Consider the following 16,725-nt stretch of genomic DNA (forward strand, 5'->3'; position numbering starts at 1 on the left):
GGGGTAAAATTTATTGTTTTTTTTTTCTATTTTTGTATGAGAATCTTAATGCGGTTCACAGAATACATCTACTTACCAAGTTTCAACAGTATAGTTCTTATAGTTTCGGAAAAAAGTGGCTGTGACATACGGACGGACAGACAGACGGACAGACGGACAGACGGACAGACGGACAGACAGACAGACAGACATGACGAATCCATAAGGGTTCCGTTTTTTGCCATTTGGCTACGGTTCCCTAAAAAGAGACTAAGGGTCAGTTGTACCACAATTGACAGACTGATCAACATCACTCGGCAGAGAAGTATGAAAATTCCCAAATAAAATTTAGTGAACGCTTTAACGGTGAAAAATCATTGAAAGCACAAGAGGATTTTCGGCCTTGTATTTACCGCATAACTCGGTAGTTAAATCTAGGTCTTATTGCATGAATTCTGTAAAACAATTTCATTCGATCCATAGTAAACTAGCCTATTGCATCATTTAAAAAATCGTATGTTTAAGAACGCACGCATCTCATGCGCTTAGTGGACGGGTCCATCTTGCAGACTTCCTGCGGACTGCACTTCTGGTTGTTGCAGTATATGCCGCTGTTGGAACCCGCTGAAACAACATCAATTACATCATTCATATAATATCTGTCAAACTTACGAGAAACTATTATCATGAAATATAATGAAAGACAAGTGCAAATATTGGAAACAAGGTAGTTTTGTTTGTACCAGTCTTTAAAAAGTTGTACTTTTAAACTTGTTAGGTAGGTAGTTATATAGATAGCGGAGCCACCACTCATAATATATGAGGGGCCTACTTTGGGCAACATTGTATGTGATTTACCACTTACCACCGTAATTCCTGCCAGCATACATATTTATAGACTTTATATGACACCACAATTCAGTGCCATATATTATTTAGGGCTCGATACGATGAATCATTTAATTTTTAATTCCGTACTCCTAAACTAAATCTCCGCAAGGAGTACTTTGAATACAATTCAAAGACTCCATTCGCGGCCAAAAAATACTCTGATTATTATGAAATTCCTACATCGCACTATCGAAATTACAAATTACCAATACTAATATATATTAGAAGCGGACTATTTTGATCAACATTTAATCTTCTCTAGTATAAAATGAATTCCAAGAAACTGCCAACAAACTGTCCTGCAGTTTGGCAGAAAAAAAAAACTTACCTCCATACTTGTTCCCGCCAGCCCCCTGCGAGCCACCAACAGGCTCGGCGCAGGACTTCTCATTGCAACCGTTCCTGCAGCACAGCTTGCCGTTGCTGCACTCGTAATTCTCCTTGCACTTTGGGCTGCAGCTGTAGACTTTAGACGGGACGGGGCAGCTGCCACCTGGATGAAAACAACAGGTAGAAAAAGTTCACCCTGTTAAGCTATTTTTTTTAACTGCTGATACAGCTAAGAAGCCATTATTTAGTTTGCAATATAACATAGCATTATTAAAGTAGCTGCCATACGTGTCACTTCCCCGACAAAGTAGACTTTTTTGTGGAATGCCTCGAAATAACTTCATTTATTTTCGGAACTAAAACTAATTATCTCTTTTAAAGTGCTCTGTCTAGTTATAAATATGGCACAGTTATGTAGTTTCAGCGAAAGGTTAGTCAGTTTTTTGGCCAAAACATGGCCAAACCCGAACCTTAGGCCGAAACATAATGCCGGAACCGAAAGCGAAACTTCGGTCGGACATTAAGGTACACTGATATTGTAAATGGACTGAATTCATTGAATTAGCTAAGCTCAGTAGTTGATAAGTCAGTTTGTAATACTTACTTGCTTCTGAGTAGCCAATGGCCAACAGAACCGCGAAAACAGACAACGCTATTGTCAGAGAACCTGAAACAAAAATTACACTCTTAATAAATCTACCATCCATCACTCTCCCTCCTTCGAAATTCCCTCACATTGCTCTGCTCTGTTCAACTCGATGCAAAGTTAGTTTACCTACTATAGAAAAACTCTGGGCAAATAAACTACAAAAATCATGACTAATTTATTTGGCTCTGCCATGACGTGTTTCGACACAGCTATAAAATGGCTAAGATAAATCTATCCATAATCTCTAAGAAAGAGGGGATCTGACAAAAACTGGTCTTGTATATGAAATAAAACTATTAAAACGGATTATATCGCGTATCATCATCATCTTCCTCGCGTTGTCCCGGCATTTTGGCTCAGCTCATGGGAGCCTGGGGTCCGCTTGGCAACTAATCCCAGTAATTGGCGTGGGCACTAGTTTTTACGAAAGCGACTGCCATCTGACCTTCCAACCCAGAGGGTAAACTAGTATTGGGATTAGTCCGGTTTCCTCACGATGTTTTCCTTCACCGAATAACGACTGGTAAATATCAAATTATATTTCGTACATAAAAATATATCGCGTATATTGAATTTATACTACATCCCGACGTTTCGAACCCTTTACAGCAGCGGTCGGCAACCCGCGGCCCGTGAACCTGTCATTTGCGGCCCGCGAGTAAGGTTACCAGATGACAGGAATTTTCCTGACATGTCAGGAATTTTGGCCTTTTATCAGGAATGGGGACGGAACACGAAAATGTCAGGAATTTTTTGAATTGATAGACTTTTTTTATAAAGCACCTTTTTATTTACTTAAATTAATCCAAAAACATTGTAAAAAAAAAATGAGATCCACTCAACTTATCAAGCATACATACATCTGGTTTAGAAATCGAAATCATGTCTAATATTCGCATTTGCAAAGATAATTATCCTCTGCCTTTGTGATTAAAATTAATGTAGGTATAACATCTTGTTCTACTAAGGGCCGTATACCGCGTTGATGCCGGTATCTGCTCAATCGGGTGGCCATCGCTAACGGCTAGACCCCCCCCCCCCCTCCGTCGTCGTCGTCAAAAAAAATGAATGTCAGGAAAAATATTCGGAAATCAGGAATTTTGTCAGGAAATTCTAAATTTGTATCTGGTAACCCTACCCGCGAGTCTCTTTGGCTATTTTGTATGTAATATTGACAAACGACAATGTCTGATAAAGTCATGGCCCGCGTCAACTTCGTTAACTACTATGTGGCCCTTGGCTGCTAAAAGGTTGCCGACCGCTGCTTTACAGGGTTCGTGGTCAACGGGTGACTCGTCATCGTCGCTTCAATAGTTTTATTTCATGAGTAACTATCGCGGTAACCGAAGACAAATGACAATATATGACTGTCATGTATAATTTACCTACTTACGATCGTACATACCAGTACAGTGGTACATACAGTAGTGGGATATACAGCACAACAGACACAAGTAACATTGTAAACAAATACGATGGTTAACGGTCATAGGCTTTAGGAATACATTTAGGGTTGAAGTTGAAGCTAAATTGATTGTTAAATACTAACGGTATGAAATTTCCAATGTGAAGTGAACTCTAAATGTAACAACTAAAGTACGTGACTGTACGTACCAATGTTTATAAACACCTTTTTCTACTCCAGCACTTAAATGTGTCAATTAAATGACTGACAGTGATATCTAAAGCAATGTCATTTGAATGCTTTGTCTATAGGCTCATAAGATGACTGCTAGCAGTCATCTTATGAGTATAATACAACTGCTTTATTTTTTTTAAAGATACAAGTTCCGATCATCTTGATTGAAAGAGGTATGTTTTCATTTACAATAATAACTCTTTTTTTTTTTAAATAATAACTTTTTTTTTTTAATAATAACTCAATTTTTTTTAAATAATAACTCTTTTTTTTTAATAATAACTCTTTTTTTTAATAATAACTCTTTTTTTTTTTTTTTTTTTGCTGCAGCTGTTATAGAAAAAGTAATGTATGCAACAGCTCATAATTGGTTCTTAAAATTCAAGGGTCGAAGTTACAAAACGAGACGTAGTCGAGTTTATTATATCACTGTTGCATAAACTACTATTAGGTAGGTACTTTCCTTCCGTAGGTATTCCGTATCCGGGGAGGATTTTCTCGAAAACCTACGAACGCGTCATGTAATGGTCGCCAGCGAAAATGTTGCAAAATATATCCATAGGCTATTTATCATTTCAGTTTTGCATCACAAATGGCAAGAGGTCAAGGTGCGAGCCAGTCTAGACAGATAATAAATATACCTCCTTGACAGACAAGTATATATTATTACTGTTTTGATATTTACAAGTAATTTTATTGAAGACCTCTGTTGTTGAAGAAATAGGTTCTAGAATTCACCAAATTAGATGTAGGTATAAGACAACTAAAACAGAATAAGTATTTATATTCACCCCTTTCTTGTGTCTATCGACCCCGTTTTAAGGATATGGAGAAAACTGCAGTTTTCTTTGATTTTCTCTTAATTGGATGGATAAAAAAAATGATGTCAAAATATTTAATTTTATCGTTTGGATTATTGGTGAAAATCGTCCTTGGAGTTGAAAATGGTATCATTACACTCCAGTTTACGGTATATATAAGTAATCTTTTTAAATTACAGAAAAAAAATCTACCTAATATCACTTCATACGTCCAACTACCTAAATACAATAACAATTTGTTTTACAAGGGGGCAAAGTTGTTGTTTAACAGCTCAGTGCTAGTATTGATAATAACCGAGCAAGCGAAAGATTCCAAAATTGAAGCACGAGCGTAGCGAGTGGTTCGTAAAATGGAATCTAGAGCGTTGCGCGGGGTTTAAAGCACGAGGGTTAAACAGAATTTGCTCCCGAGTGAAACACAACCAACCCGAAATTTTCCACCACACCAACTCGAAGATAAAATTAACTGTAAGATATCAAACAAAATCAAACCAAATCCAAATGAATGTTATTAAATATTTATCATTCTTAACCAACATTTAAAAGTAAATTTTACCAGCAAACATAAGAAAACAACTCCAAATTTGCCTCACACGTGAATAAAATGCAACTTTGCTATCCGTTTTTGAACAATCGAGAAAGCCTTTACCAGTTGGTGTGGTAAAAAAAGTATCTTGTAAATCTAAACAAACAATAATAATATATACGCACCCATTTTATTTGTAAAGTTTTCCACAGGTCCACAACGTATAGAAGTCTCAACAAGTATGAGACTGGTTCGACGAGCCTATGTACTTTAAATAACAAGACGAACGAGATGTAAACAGTTCGTTCAATTATCGACCTTATAGTCTGGGCAAGAAGATCAAATTGTAATAACGACGCTATGTGTCAAAGACTAGTCGTGGTAGATTGTTAACAGAAAATTGTGTGTTTTACTTCATTTTATACCTAATCGTTCACTGCCTCTGTGAGGTAAATAAGAGATAGTTCCTAAATAAAATAGTCGGTTCGTTTAATTAATAAAATTGATATCAAAAATATGTAAGTAGGATGAAAAAAAAACGTAATGTAAATGAAATGCTATATTCATATTTGGGAAAATCCCTAGTTATAACGAAGTGAATTGGCAAGGTGCATTGGGATAACTTCGAAGGCGTAGTAGTTATTGTAAATTGTTAAAATAGTCTCAAGCTGAATATGTTAAGCTGCATATGCAAAGCAAACTAAAGTATGGTATCCCTAGGAAACAAACAAAATGCAGCAATTTTCATCGAACAACGATGAAATGTAAACAAAACAGTTCCACAGATAAGATAAGATATAAATTATACGCGATTTTCGAACAATTCAAACGTAGTGTTGATAACCCGCGATTTTCAAATTTGCCGCCTTTTTCAACTGACAAGATTTGCTTGACCAACTATATCTACATACTAAACCAGAAGCACTTGGCAATATTTACGCACTGCAATACTGCAACTGCACCGCTTACTAAGGCATTTTGCTCATTGTTGCTACCCTAAAGGATGACACGCTAGACCGGGCCGGGGCCGGGCCGGAGCGTCCGGATCGTTTTCTATGGAAAGCACCACGTGATCACCGACCAGCCATCATATAAAATAACATATTTGATATTTGATATTTATTGAAAACAAATTTTACAGCATTACAGCTAACACCAATGCACTGTAAAATTAAGTAAGTAATGATAAAGCGATTAATAAGCTACCTATTGCATGTTTGATTCGCAAAAACGTAAAAAATCTTTAAAAAGTTTACGACTTTGGTCGGCAAACAAGTCGCAGTTAGGTGCAAAAGATAAAAGATTATTAAGGAGTGTCCGGGAACGGACAATTGGAGAGTACTGGTGTGCAGTCGTGTGAAAGGTTCCATATCGGACGCCTAGGCCCGGGCACGGCCCTGTCTAGCGTGAATCATCCTTAATACCGTACGTAATAGTGCTTCTAGTTAAAAAAGTAGATATTTGCAATTTTCAAAATTACCCCGCTTTTGAAGTTTAAGTTGCACGCATGAAATATAGTTTGGCATATCTGATATAATTTTATTCGTCATTTTGCTTCTCATGCTAAGAATACTTATCGGCAAATTGCTAAATTACCGACACTATGAACCTATCGACGTATAGGTAGGTACATAATATACCTTAGTATTTATAGTACATAGGTAATATAAATACCGCGTCAAATTTTCCTCATACTTTGTGTAAGTCGGGTACTCAGGTATACTTATCTTAGGTAGGGGAGACCGGGCATGTTTGTCTTAGAGGTCGGTTGTTATAACAGCCATAATACCCCCTCTAAATAAACGAACGTAAAATTTCATCGACTCATTCATTACGTAAAAAACAAGGTCTCTTGTGATCTTTCGACGGCGGTACTTTTTCGTTCCTTTAGTTGTTTATTATTGGTGTAACAACTATGAACCCCTGAGACAACCATACCCGGTCTCCCCTATTATATAGTAATACATTAATGTCTGACAAACCCATTTGTCAGTAGAAGAAGGCGCCAAAATGTTTATTTTATATGAGCGTATGACTCCCTCCGCGCGCTTAAATTTTTCATCCCTGGAGTTACAGACTTCCATACGCTACGGTGGCCGCTTATAACCAGGCGGGCCGTGTGCTTATTTGCCACCGGTGTGGAACAGTCGGAGTTTTGTTTGTAGTAGGTACTTATATAGCAGCTACGGAACAATACAGTGAACATGATCCGCTAATGCTCTTGCTCGGGGCATACCTAAGAATAACTCTATGTTGCTTGTTGTTTAATAAACATAGAAATTCTTAAGTATAAGTAGCCATCAAGTACCTACCTATAGTAAAAAAATATGTATAGTAAATATAGTTCTATAAAGTTAACTACCCCTATCTCTCTCGCACTTGCCATTTAATCGAGTGATAATGATAAAGAGATACCTACCTACCTAATACTACTTTACCAAATTGTATTACAGGGTAACCTATTTTAACTTACCTATAGAAATAATATGCCACCATACAAAAAATAATATACCAGTATTACTAGAGTTACTGTTCTATCCATACCTAGTACCTACTGTGTCTTCCGTTTATTGGTATTTTTCTAATAATAATGTTAATAAGGTAGGTTAATAATAATATATTTTAAATACTAAATGGGAACTAGTAATGACCGCAGTGGTCATTTAATACCTTACCAACTCTACCTACTTAAACCTTGTTTTTGTAACCCAGATAATGTTTACTAAAATAATAAGTAGTTCGATGGTTCAGATTTATCCAACCGATAATAATGCAACGATTTTGATAGCACAATACACGCAGTGCAAGTGTTATTTTAAACGTCAAATACTTTTAATTTATGAGGTACATATAAATAACACTTGCACTGCATGTGTTATATATCAAAATCGTTCGAGACTTATCTTGGCGTAACTGGATAATTTGTAGGTATATTTGTGTGTATTAAAGAGTACATATCAGCTAGTAGGAAAAATAAAACACGTGAAAATAAACATAATAACTTTATTAATATTTGGCATTAAGTATCATGAAGTTATAAAGCGTTAATGCGAATGTACCTGTACCCTCACCATGTGTTTTACGCGGCCTTAAAGCGCTAGCGACTGCGTCAACTCAAACCACTTGCACCGTTTATTCTGTGTCAGCACGAGGGAGATGCATTGTCAGTTAGTTTACGTAGTCGCTAGCGAATATGTCAGAGTCAAACTCGTGGTAAGGCAAGGATACTAATATCTGATGAAAAACATAAGTAAATCAAACCGGAACCTGGCCACTAGGACAATCGTGCATCGACTAACGCCGGTCTAAAAGAAAAAAAATAAGTATCGGGATAAGACATAGATGGTAGGACTAGGATCCTAAGGGTATGCGCGCACTCAAGTGCGACAGAGACAAAACACAAAGTCGCGGCGACAAAGTTGCTCGTGCGCGCATAACGTAATAGATGTGGTATACTATGAGGGACAAAACATACGCAATGCGACACATTGGTCGAATTTATTTGTTGCTCACCATAATCCATACTATAATAAGTTTCGGTGGGGAATAAAAAAAATGTGAGACTGTGACAAGGACAAACAATAATAGCGCTTTCGCTGCTACTCCTACTGAAAGATACATAAGACTATCCCGCTCAGTCATTTCCCCCACCCCTCATGTCTGATCCAGTTATACTAGATTCATGACTCTAAAGGTGACAGTCCACAGTCAGTTTGTATTTGTATTTGTAGCTAAAAGTACATCCGTTCGACCCCAATTTTGGGGAAAGCCATAAGCCGCGCGTGGCGCTGTCGCCACCTAGCGGCCATATCTGTGCTGATCGTAACAGACGCGTTTTGTTAGAGAGTGAGTCTTCTGTACTTAGTACTATTATTTATTCTGTGGCTGCGGTCAGAAATGGAATGTTACCCTAAGATATGCAACGAACTCACGGCGTTTTCTATCAACGATTCTCACTTGGCATGTATGGTCATTTGGCGTTTGTGGATGTACGATTGTCAACTTGGCTAGGCCCCCGGGTCGCACCATTAAACCCTTTAACGAGATCAGGTCAGGCAGTTATTGGAGAGACCCCACGCTCGTCTTTTGAGCGTCGGCGTCTAGTTATGGAAAATGGTGTCACGCTGCGCCAACGTTGCGTCGAGCAGCAGCCATAGAGTTGACTAGCTCTGACCCTCGGGAGACGCTAGTGTGGGGTGTCTCTTAATGTTTAGTACTGTAAATTATTTTCGGACGCATCTCTTCCTCTTGGTTTTCGGATCGAGCTCGCAGACTTCCCCCTTTTGGCATTTTCGACCTTCGCAGAGGACTCCTTCGTTGCTACCCGCTGAAAAAATAATAAATAATTTAAAAACTTCGATACTTCTACCAAAATGTGACTTAACGTAACTAAACCCTTTGAACGCCACGCCTAACAAGTGCGGGCTGCGCGGCGCGTCTTGAACCTTGTCGGAATGCACGAAGGTTGATATTGGGCTGTAGCCGCGCGCGTCAGTTGACGTGTTTGGTGGACAGAGGGTAAAAGAATATTTCAATAAAAACGATATGAAGAACATACGGCCGTATTGTCCGACGCCGCCGTGGCTGACGGGCTCGAAGCAGGACTTCTCATTGCTCTGGTTGAGGCAGCACAGCTTACCGCCTTTGCAGTCGTAGTTCTCCTTACATTTAGGGCTCCGACTGTACACCTTCGAGGGTGGGGGGCACTGGCGGTCTGGAAAGGGGTTCAAATCAGGGTGCGTAACAAAACACTCTACAGAGTGGAGGGGTTTAGTCCGTATAGAAAAAAATCTCCAGTAGAGCCGAGTCGGGCATGCTACCGGATACCGGGCCGGAGTATCCAATGAGGATTACCTCCACCTCTGACAAAAAAAACAAACATGGGCATGCCAAACGCAACTGTCAACTGTCGCACTAATATGGAAGAGTGATAGAGAGGCATAAAGTCGTGTGCCCAGCCCTAGTAGCACGGTCGCATTTTTATCGTTTGTCACCATGCCTGTCACGTTCTAACAAGTATGTAAGTGCGAATGCTGAGCCCGCAGACGAAGACAATTATTCGTAAATCTGATTAAATTGTCCAATCAAATCAGGACGGTGTGCACAAACGCCAAATTGGCTCGCCGAATTCGACCGCCGATTATGACCGATACTACCGATAAAACAATACACTCCTTTTTTTGGGCAGTCGTGTAAAAATGGGGTGCGGACGCCAAAGTACCAATTTGGGACGCTAGTATTCGCGGTTAGGGACTTTTTTTTTTCAAATTGGTGAAAGTGGCCGAATTGATGTGCACGTCCTGATTTGATCGGACAATTTAATCAGATTTGCGAAAATTGTCTTCGTCTGGACAAAGTCTTAGGAAAAAAACGTGCCTCGGAAATCAAAGAAAAGTTATTTTCGAAAAGATATTGTTAGGGTTCCGTACCTCAAAAGGAAAAAACGGAACCCTAATAGGATCACTCGTGCGTCTGTCTGTCCGTCCGTCTGTCACAGCCTATTTTCTCCGAAACTACAGCCAGCCTATTATGGATAGCTTTATCCATCTTTATCCACGTGATAAAATAACTGTCACTGTTTAACACCGTGGGAAAGAAAGTGACGGACACCGTTTTATCACGCTGTCACGTAGACAAGAACGACCATCATATCCGTACTGGACCAAATTTTTTTTTATAATTTTAGGATAAATAGTTTAGCAGTTATTCAAGAAAATAAGCAAAAAATGAACATTCCCCCCCCCCCCCCCCTTATCTCCGAAACTACTGGGTCTAAAAATTTGAAAAAAATACACAAAATAGTTCTTTACCTATAGATGACAGGAAAACCTATTAGAAATGTGCAGTCAAGCGTGAGTCGCACTTAATGTACGGAACCCTTGGAACGCGAGTCCGACTCGCACTTGGCCGGTTTTTTTTAATGAATTAAAGAACACCCATTTGGGCCTTACCTGCGTCCGTGTAAGCGACGACCAGCAAAAGTGCAAAAGCAGAGAACACCAAACTTAGGGATCCTGAAAAAATACTCCAAATTAAACCTCTCATTGTCCAGTAAATAGTTTTAAATGAATTATTTAGTTAATTGTAAAGGTTAGGGATAAACAGATTAAGGCTCCCTTTCCACTGAGACGGAGATAAGAGGAGACGCGAGACGCGGGAGCCAACCAATAGCATTGGGTGTAATCCAGCGAGCGGAGATGAGAACCAACGCTATTGGTTGTTCCCGCAAGTCTCCTCTCATCTCCGCTCATCTGTGCCACTCTGCCTTAGTGGTAAGGCAGCTTAATACCTATAATCAGAATATTATATACCATTAAAAAGTATCAACCCGCTCCCGGTGCTAACTGCCTAATTGCCCAGGATGATCATTGCGCCATATGCGGTGTTCCCACACAATTTGCATGCAGATATGCACATGCGTGTATTTTAAATTGTAAAATGTGTCGATATCAGTATTCCCAATGTTAGGCTTCTAGGCGTTGCAACAAACGGCATGAGATTTTAGATAATATCTGGCTAAGTGGGAGTAACAAATTGAATCGATCGATCAAAGGCCGCAATGTATCGCAAATCGCATGCGATTATCGATGACGTTTGTAGAGGCCATAAATCGATGTGTGTATACCTATACACTTGTTTGATTTGTTATTTATTTGGTATTTCGCAAAAGTTTACACTGTAGGTATTGGACACAAATAATTTCCAATAAACACAGAATAATAAGTATTTCTGTACAGTTCGACATGTGTTTTGCCTATATAAACTTCCGCAGAAGTACCTATTTTTATACAAAATACAAATGTTACTTTAGTTTAATGTTAATACGAAACCTCAACATTTAACAGTAAATATATCGATTTAGGAGTAAAATTATTCTTTACATTACTTCTATTAAACTCTAATTGTAATTATTGGAACAGGCGTAACAGCTAAATAAATATTTACCCATACCCATTTTACAAAACGTCGGCACCTCCACCACTTCTTAAAGTCGCCAGGACACTGCCACTCAGGTTCAGATCCGCCGTTTAAATACTAAAATAGCTGAGTCATAAGCACTGATATAGGTATCAAGTGAACCTAGAGGGAATCATGTATTATTGTGTAGGGATTGCGGTTTTTGGTCGGTTTATCATATATATACGGTTTTCCAGTCTACGTTGAGTAATTTAGCCTGAAACAAAAATGCATGTTTGGCCCACGTCTAGCAATGTTCAAGTTGCAGAAATTCTCAAAATTTTGGCGCCACGGGCCAATAAGTTTTGCCGCCCCAGAAGTCAAAGAAGAAAAACAAACTGCAATCCGCCAGGAGCGGCATACGCCATGGCCCGGATGGCCCTAGGGTAAATACACCCCGGCTTGTGCTAGACTTCCTTTTTTTCTGACAATATTATTTGCTTGAATTAATCAAGTGTCATAATCGCATTTCATTCACATTTTATAACATTTTATACCTACCACGACAGTTTTACTTTGTGACTCATAATCAGCCAACACAGTGGACTCCAGTGTAGGTATACTTTTGCCTATAATGTGGAATTCCCTCTTCTTCCCTCGATCAGAAGGTACTAAATAGGCATTTATTTTTTCTATGAATTTTACAATACAATAGGCAAAATGTATTCTGCAGAAACTGTCGATAGCATAATAAAAAAATCCATTCGCAACGCATCTTACGCATCCGAGGGACTTATGAAAGTTATGAATCCGAGACGCCAAGCGGGGACACATATGAGATAAGGCGAGAATGTCCTCGAAACCGACTTATACTCGTACGTACCTACCTAAAAGTTATACATTCTACTTTATATTTTTACTCGATTGTGTATACAATCGCTTTTATACTGTGGGCTCAACACGGTTCCATTTTTATCGACTATCACTATGCCCGTCACTTTCGCACTTATAATATATTCTCATGTATAGGGTGACAATTCAGTGTAGTATGAAAAAATTAGTTCCAGTGAAATTCCGCAACATGGCGCACCCTCAATAGATCCTGGTTCACCTATACATACTTGTTAGAACGTGACAGGCATGGTGATAAACGATAAAAATGCGACCGTGCTACTAGGGCTGGTAACGGTAAGTGGAGGTAATACCTATACCAAGGGCCTATTTTAGATTTAAGCTAGTTTTTAATTTCTTTTACTAATGCACTGTATATATCTTGTTTGTAAATAAATGATTTTTAAAAGTACATCCGTTCCACACCAATTTTGGTGGCTAGCCATAAGCCGCGCGTGGCGCTGTCGCCACCTAGCGGCCATATCTGTGCTGATCGTAACAGACGCGTTTTGTTAGAGAGTGATTCTTCTGTACCTAGTACTATTATTTATTCTGTGCCAAAACGCGAGTTATTTCGTAGCCGACATCTAACGTAAAGTAGTGAAACTATCAGTACCGCTACTTGTCACCAGATGTCATAAGGTAATCGGCCCAGAGAAAATTTGAATTTCGAACCTTTTTCTACTGATAAAGTTGTTTGAATGGCTATATAGCCAAAACACACTACCGCACCGCACCGCACCAAAGTCGCGGTGCCGTAGTGTGTTAAGGCTTTAACGATAATCCCAGTGTTACCATATCAAAAATAAAATAGTTATTTATTCACATAAAAATAATATAAATATATTTTGGTTTATATAACATCCGAAATATTGTATGTTACATTTACAAATATTTATTTCTACAATGTTTTCACGAATATTATCAAAAAATTTAGTAAAAAAATAGACACTTTACATTGCCAGGTGAAAAAATGTTTGACGTTTCGCCGCGCCCGTGTCATGTCATTGTGCCTACTTACACGTTGACAAATTTCTCGTATTTACGCTATAATCTTATCAGATTTCTACCGTTCCAGTGCATTTTGTGGTACATTTTAAGTAATTAACAATGTCTTCCCCTGATGAAAGTACTCAACTGAAGGCAGGACACCCTCCTGCAGGTGAGTTCACCTGATTAAAAAGTTCTTTGTTTACATGTAATCTTTACTCGCATTTTATTTTGAAACGTGTTTATTTTATATCCATTGCACTTAGGAAGCATATGGTGTTATTCAAAATGGGGCTCATCTTGTTCTGTTACTTTAATTACGTTATCACATGTAATAAGCTCGTATGTTTTCTTTGTAATACTTGGAGTAGAATTTAATGACGTAATTTTTATACCTGCTTTGTACGACTACTATACACGAAAGGTTAAAAACAAAGCGTACTTTCAAGGTCAATGAGTTGTCGCCGGTAAATATTAATTGCTTTTCTAAGCAAACTAACCCTGACTGTGTGAAAATGTTGATCTGTTGCCATTATTATGGCGCAACAGGAGCATGGAAGCATCATTTATTACAGCCTTGGATTACATTATGTTATCATTACGTTTAGTGCTACAAAATTATGCTATGGTTAAAAATGTTTAAATGTAATTATATTGTAATATCTGGGTGACCGAGCGAAGCTCGGAAAACATATAAAAACTCGAAAATACGCGTTTTCCCAGAGATAAGACCTAGCTAGATCGATTTTTCGCCCCCGAAAACCCCCATATAGCAAATTTCATCGAAATCCGATATCCCCAAAATATATATATATATATAAACAAGAATTGCTCGTTTAATTAAATTGTATTATATATTGAATCATAGGCACTCCTTTTCTATGCTTTCTTTTACCTAAAAAACTTACGTTGTGAAAAAAATACGACCTTCAAGAATAAGGCCGCCACTTACAATCCCTCTGGTGCCACAGGTGTCCATGGGCGATGGTAATCTCTTACAAAAGTACTCTTATATCATAAAAAAATATATCAATGTTGTTATTTTACTTTAGAATTGTACTGATTTATATGAAACTTAATAATAATTAGACTTCATTATTCAGTGGATATCATACTTACGCAAATTATAGAATTCACATAGCCAAGCAGAAAGCAGTTTAATATTTTAACAGATTCAACAATACAACATTTAACTTAAAATGCAACCAGGAAAATGGCAGCACATAATTGTGACGTTATCTATGAAAAGGGACCTTATTGTCGATGGTGGTTACGCCATTATTAACGATGCTCCGGTATAAATACAATGCCGCGCGACGCTGTGCGGCGTAAGCGCCATCGACAATAAGGTCCCTTTTCATAGATAATGCCCTAATTTACTAGCTAACTAGCTTTTGCCTGCAACTTTGTCTGTCTGTTGATGATGATTTATTATTAGTTATGTCATTTTAATAATGAGTTCAAATGATTAATGCCTTACGTTGCTTTGCCTTAAAGTTGACTGATAGAGAATGCTTTTGGCATTAAGTCCACCTTTTGTACGAAATGTTTTTCTTTTCTTTTGTGCAATACCTAAATATTAAATAAATAAATGTTTCTTTCACAGTTAAGGCTGGTGGCATGAGAATCACACAGCACAAGACTCCTCACGCCAACCCTAAGGAACCAGCAAATGAAGACTTGACCGGCCTTTCCGGGCCATCTCCAGTTCCGTCCAACCCAGTGTCCATCGCGGGGGCACCAAACCGAGGGAATGCTGACTTCACTCCGGTAGCAGCTCAGGTGGCTCACAGTCCGAAGCCTCCCGCTCACATTAACGTTGTGCCAAAACCCAATATCCAACAACCAAGGAAGTAGACACATTGGACTTCTACGAATGGGCATATCAACATCTCTCAGTTTACCATTAGGTGCTCTATCAAAACGGCACAGGAATGATATTTTAGACTGAAACACTTGTACAAACAATAGTTACATTTTCATTGTGGCAATAGATCTTGCTACAAAATCTATTATACAACAAAAAAATTGTCATGGGTTGTTATTTTCCTGAGTAATTTTTTATCTTTTTAATCCTGAAGATCACAGACTTGCAAATACAACTATTGTGTGTTGAAAATCTTAGAGCATTATTATAAATTAATAAAGTTAAGGTGACCCCCTTTGGACCCCACGCCTGTAGTATGCGGCGCGTCATTGTGAACCTTGTCGGAATGCACGAAGGTTGATATTGGGCTGAGCCGCGCGCGTCAGTACGTCTTTGGCGGCCAAAGGGTTAATCTGTCCTATCCCAATGGCTCAAATATGGTCGTGGGATCGAACATGTTAAGTAACAGTATACTTTTGCATTTTGAACACCTAATGTGAACTGTCTGCCTACTAGCCTAGTGATTAGATTGGTATAGTTGAACTATTGAGTAAGTATTGCTTTACCTACTCTGGTAAATACTAAATATTTTTGTTTCTTCCCAAAATAATAAATCACCTATATACACATACTCACATATGCATGTAACACATAGTGTAGCAATCAATCAATTTCTGTTGAATTAAATTTAAATATTATTTTTACTAATCTATAACAACCTAATCAATGCAAGGCTATTTTTACATTTGTATAAAAAAATGTGTGCTCATTTAGAAAACAGTATATCTATGTTAGCTGTTATCTAACAATAAAGGCTTCGTCACACAGGCGCGTTTTCCGAGCAGCGCGTGAGCGGGGCGTGAGCGTTTTATATGTAAAAGCGGCGCGCCGCGCTCACGCCCCGCCTGGAAAACACGCCTGTGTGACGAAGCCTTAAATAATTACGACATTACAAGTCAACTATTATGAATGTTTCCGTTTACTTGGATGCATTATTTTGTAACCTCGGTTACATTATGGTATAAATAGATCCAAGTAAATGGTACCATAATTTTTACAAATAAGAAATGTGTTTAGAATAGAAATAAAATTAAGACATACATGTACATAAACATGATAAGTCATAAAAAAAGTAATAAATATTTAAAAAGAATAACAAAAATCATTTAATAATAGGTTATACATAATTGTAATTTTATATTTAGTGTTTTTCCAGAAAAAGGGCCTAGTGTGGTAGACTACTAA

At 38.2% G+C, this 16,725-nt stretch overlaps 3 protein-coding genes across 3 annotated transcripts; 1 reads left to right on the forward strand and 2 right to left on the reverse strand.

Moving 5' to 3' along the window:
* Positions 1 to 488: 488 nt before the first annotated feature.
* Positions 489 to 5,141, reverse strand: LOC134657900 (waprin-like protein). Its single transcript, XM_063513477.1, has 4 exons — positions 5,021 to 5,141; positions 1,805 to 1,867; positions 1,199 to 1,363; positions 489 to 603 (listed from the first exon to the last, which is right to left on the reverse strand). Exons 1-4 carry the CDS (start codon positions 5,022 to 5,024, stop codon positions 500 to 502), a joined length of 336 nt encoding a protein of 111 aa, XP_063369547.1. The 5' UTR covers positions 5,025 to 5,141; the 3' UTR covers positions 489 to 499.
* A 3,903-nt stretch (positions 5,142 to 9,044) lies between these two features.
* Positions 9,045 to 11,830, reverse strand: LOC134658017 (waprin-Thr1-like). The gene is made up of 4 exons (XM_063513613.1): positions 11,787 to 11,830; positions 10,787 to 10,849; positions 9,394 to 9,549; positions 9,045 to 9,162 (listed from the first exon to the last, which is right to left on the reverse strand). Exons 1-4 carry the CDS (start codon positions 11,788 to 11,790, stop codon positions 9,059 to 9,061), a joined length of 327 nt encoding a protein of 108 aa, XP_063369683.1. The 5' UTR covers positions 11,791 to 11,830; the 3' UTR covers positions 9,045 to 9,058.
* Positions 11,831 to 13,607: 1,777 nt separating this feature from the next.
* LOC134658087 (death-associated protein 1) lies at positions 13,608 to 15,602 on the forward strand. The gene is made up of 2 exons (XM_063513691.1): positions 13,608 to 13,785; positions 15,220 to 15,602. Exons 1-2 carry the CDS (start codon positions 13,734 to 13,736, stop codon positions 15,468 to 15,470), a joined length of 303 nt encoding a protein of 100 aa, XP_063369761.1. The 5' UTR covers positions 13,608 to 13,733; the 3' UTR covers positions 15,471 to 15,602.
* The last annotated feature ends 1,123 nt before the right edge of the window (positions 15,603 to 16,725 follow it).

Source organism: Cydia amplana, chromosome 21 (assembly GCF_948474715.1).
Source record: "Cydia amplana chromosome 21, ilCydAmpl1.1, whole genome shotgun sequence".
Classification (NCBI taxonomy): Eukaryota; Metazoa; Arthropoda; class Insecta; order Lepidoptera; family Tortricidae; genus Cydia; species Cydia amplana.

What these genes read in the sequence shown, in the direction of transcription:
- LOC134657900 (XM_063513477.1), bottom strand. An exon ending in CATTGGCTACTCAGAAGCAA is followed by an intron (nt 1,364 to 1,804) that starts GTAAGTATTACA and finishes GTTTTCATCCAG; the next exon opens with GTGGCAGCTGCCCCGTCCCG. An exon ending in TGGCGGGAACAAGTATGGAG is followed by an intron (nt 604 to 1,198) that starts GTAAGTTTTTTT and finishes ATGTTGTTTCAG; the next exon opens with CGGGTTCCAACAGCGGCATA.
- LOC134658087 (XM_063513691.1), top strand. Translation starts at nt 13,734, where the DNA reads ATGTCTTCCCCTGATGAAAGTACTCAACTGAAGGCAGGACACCCTCCT. An exon ending in GGCAGGACACCCTCCTGCAG is followed by an intron (nt 13,786 to 15,219) that starts GTGAGTTCACCT and finishes TTTCTTTCACAG; the next exon opens with TTAAGGCTGGTGGCATGAGA.
- LOC134658017 (XM_063513613.1), bottom strand. An exon ending in CGTCGCTTACACGGACGCAG is followed by an intron (nt 9,550 to 10,786) that starts GTAAGGCCCAAA and finishes ACCCCTTTCCAG; the next exon opens with ACCGCCAGTGCCCCCCACCC. An exon ending in CGGCGTCGGACAATACGGCC is followed by an intron (nt 9,163 to 9,393) that starts GTATGTTCTTCA and finishes TTATTTTTTCAG; the next exon opens with CGGGTAGCAACGAAGGAGTC.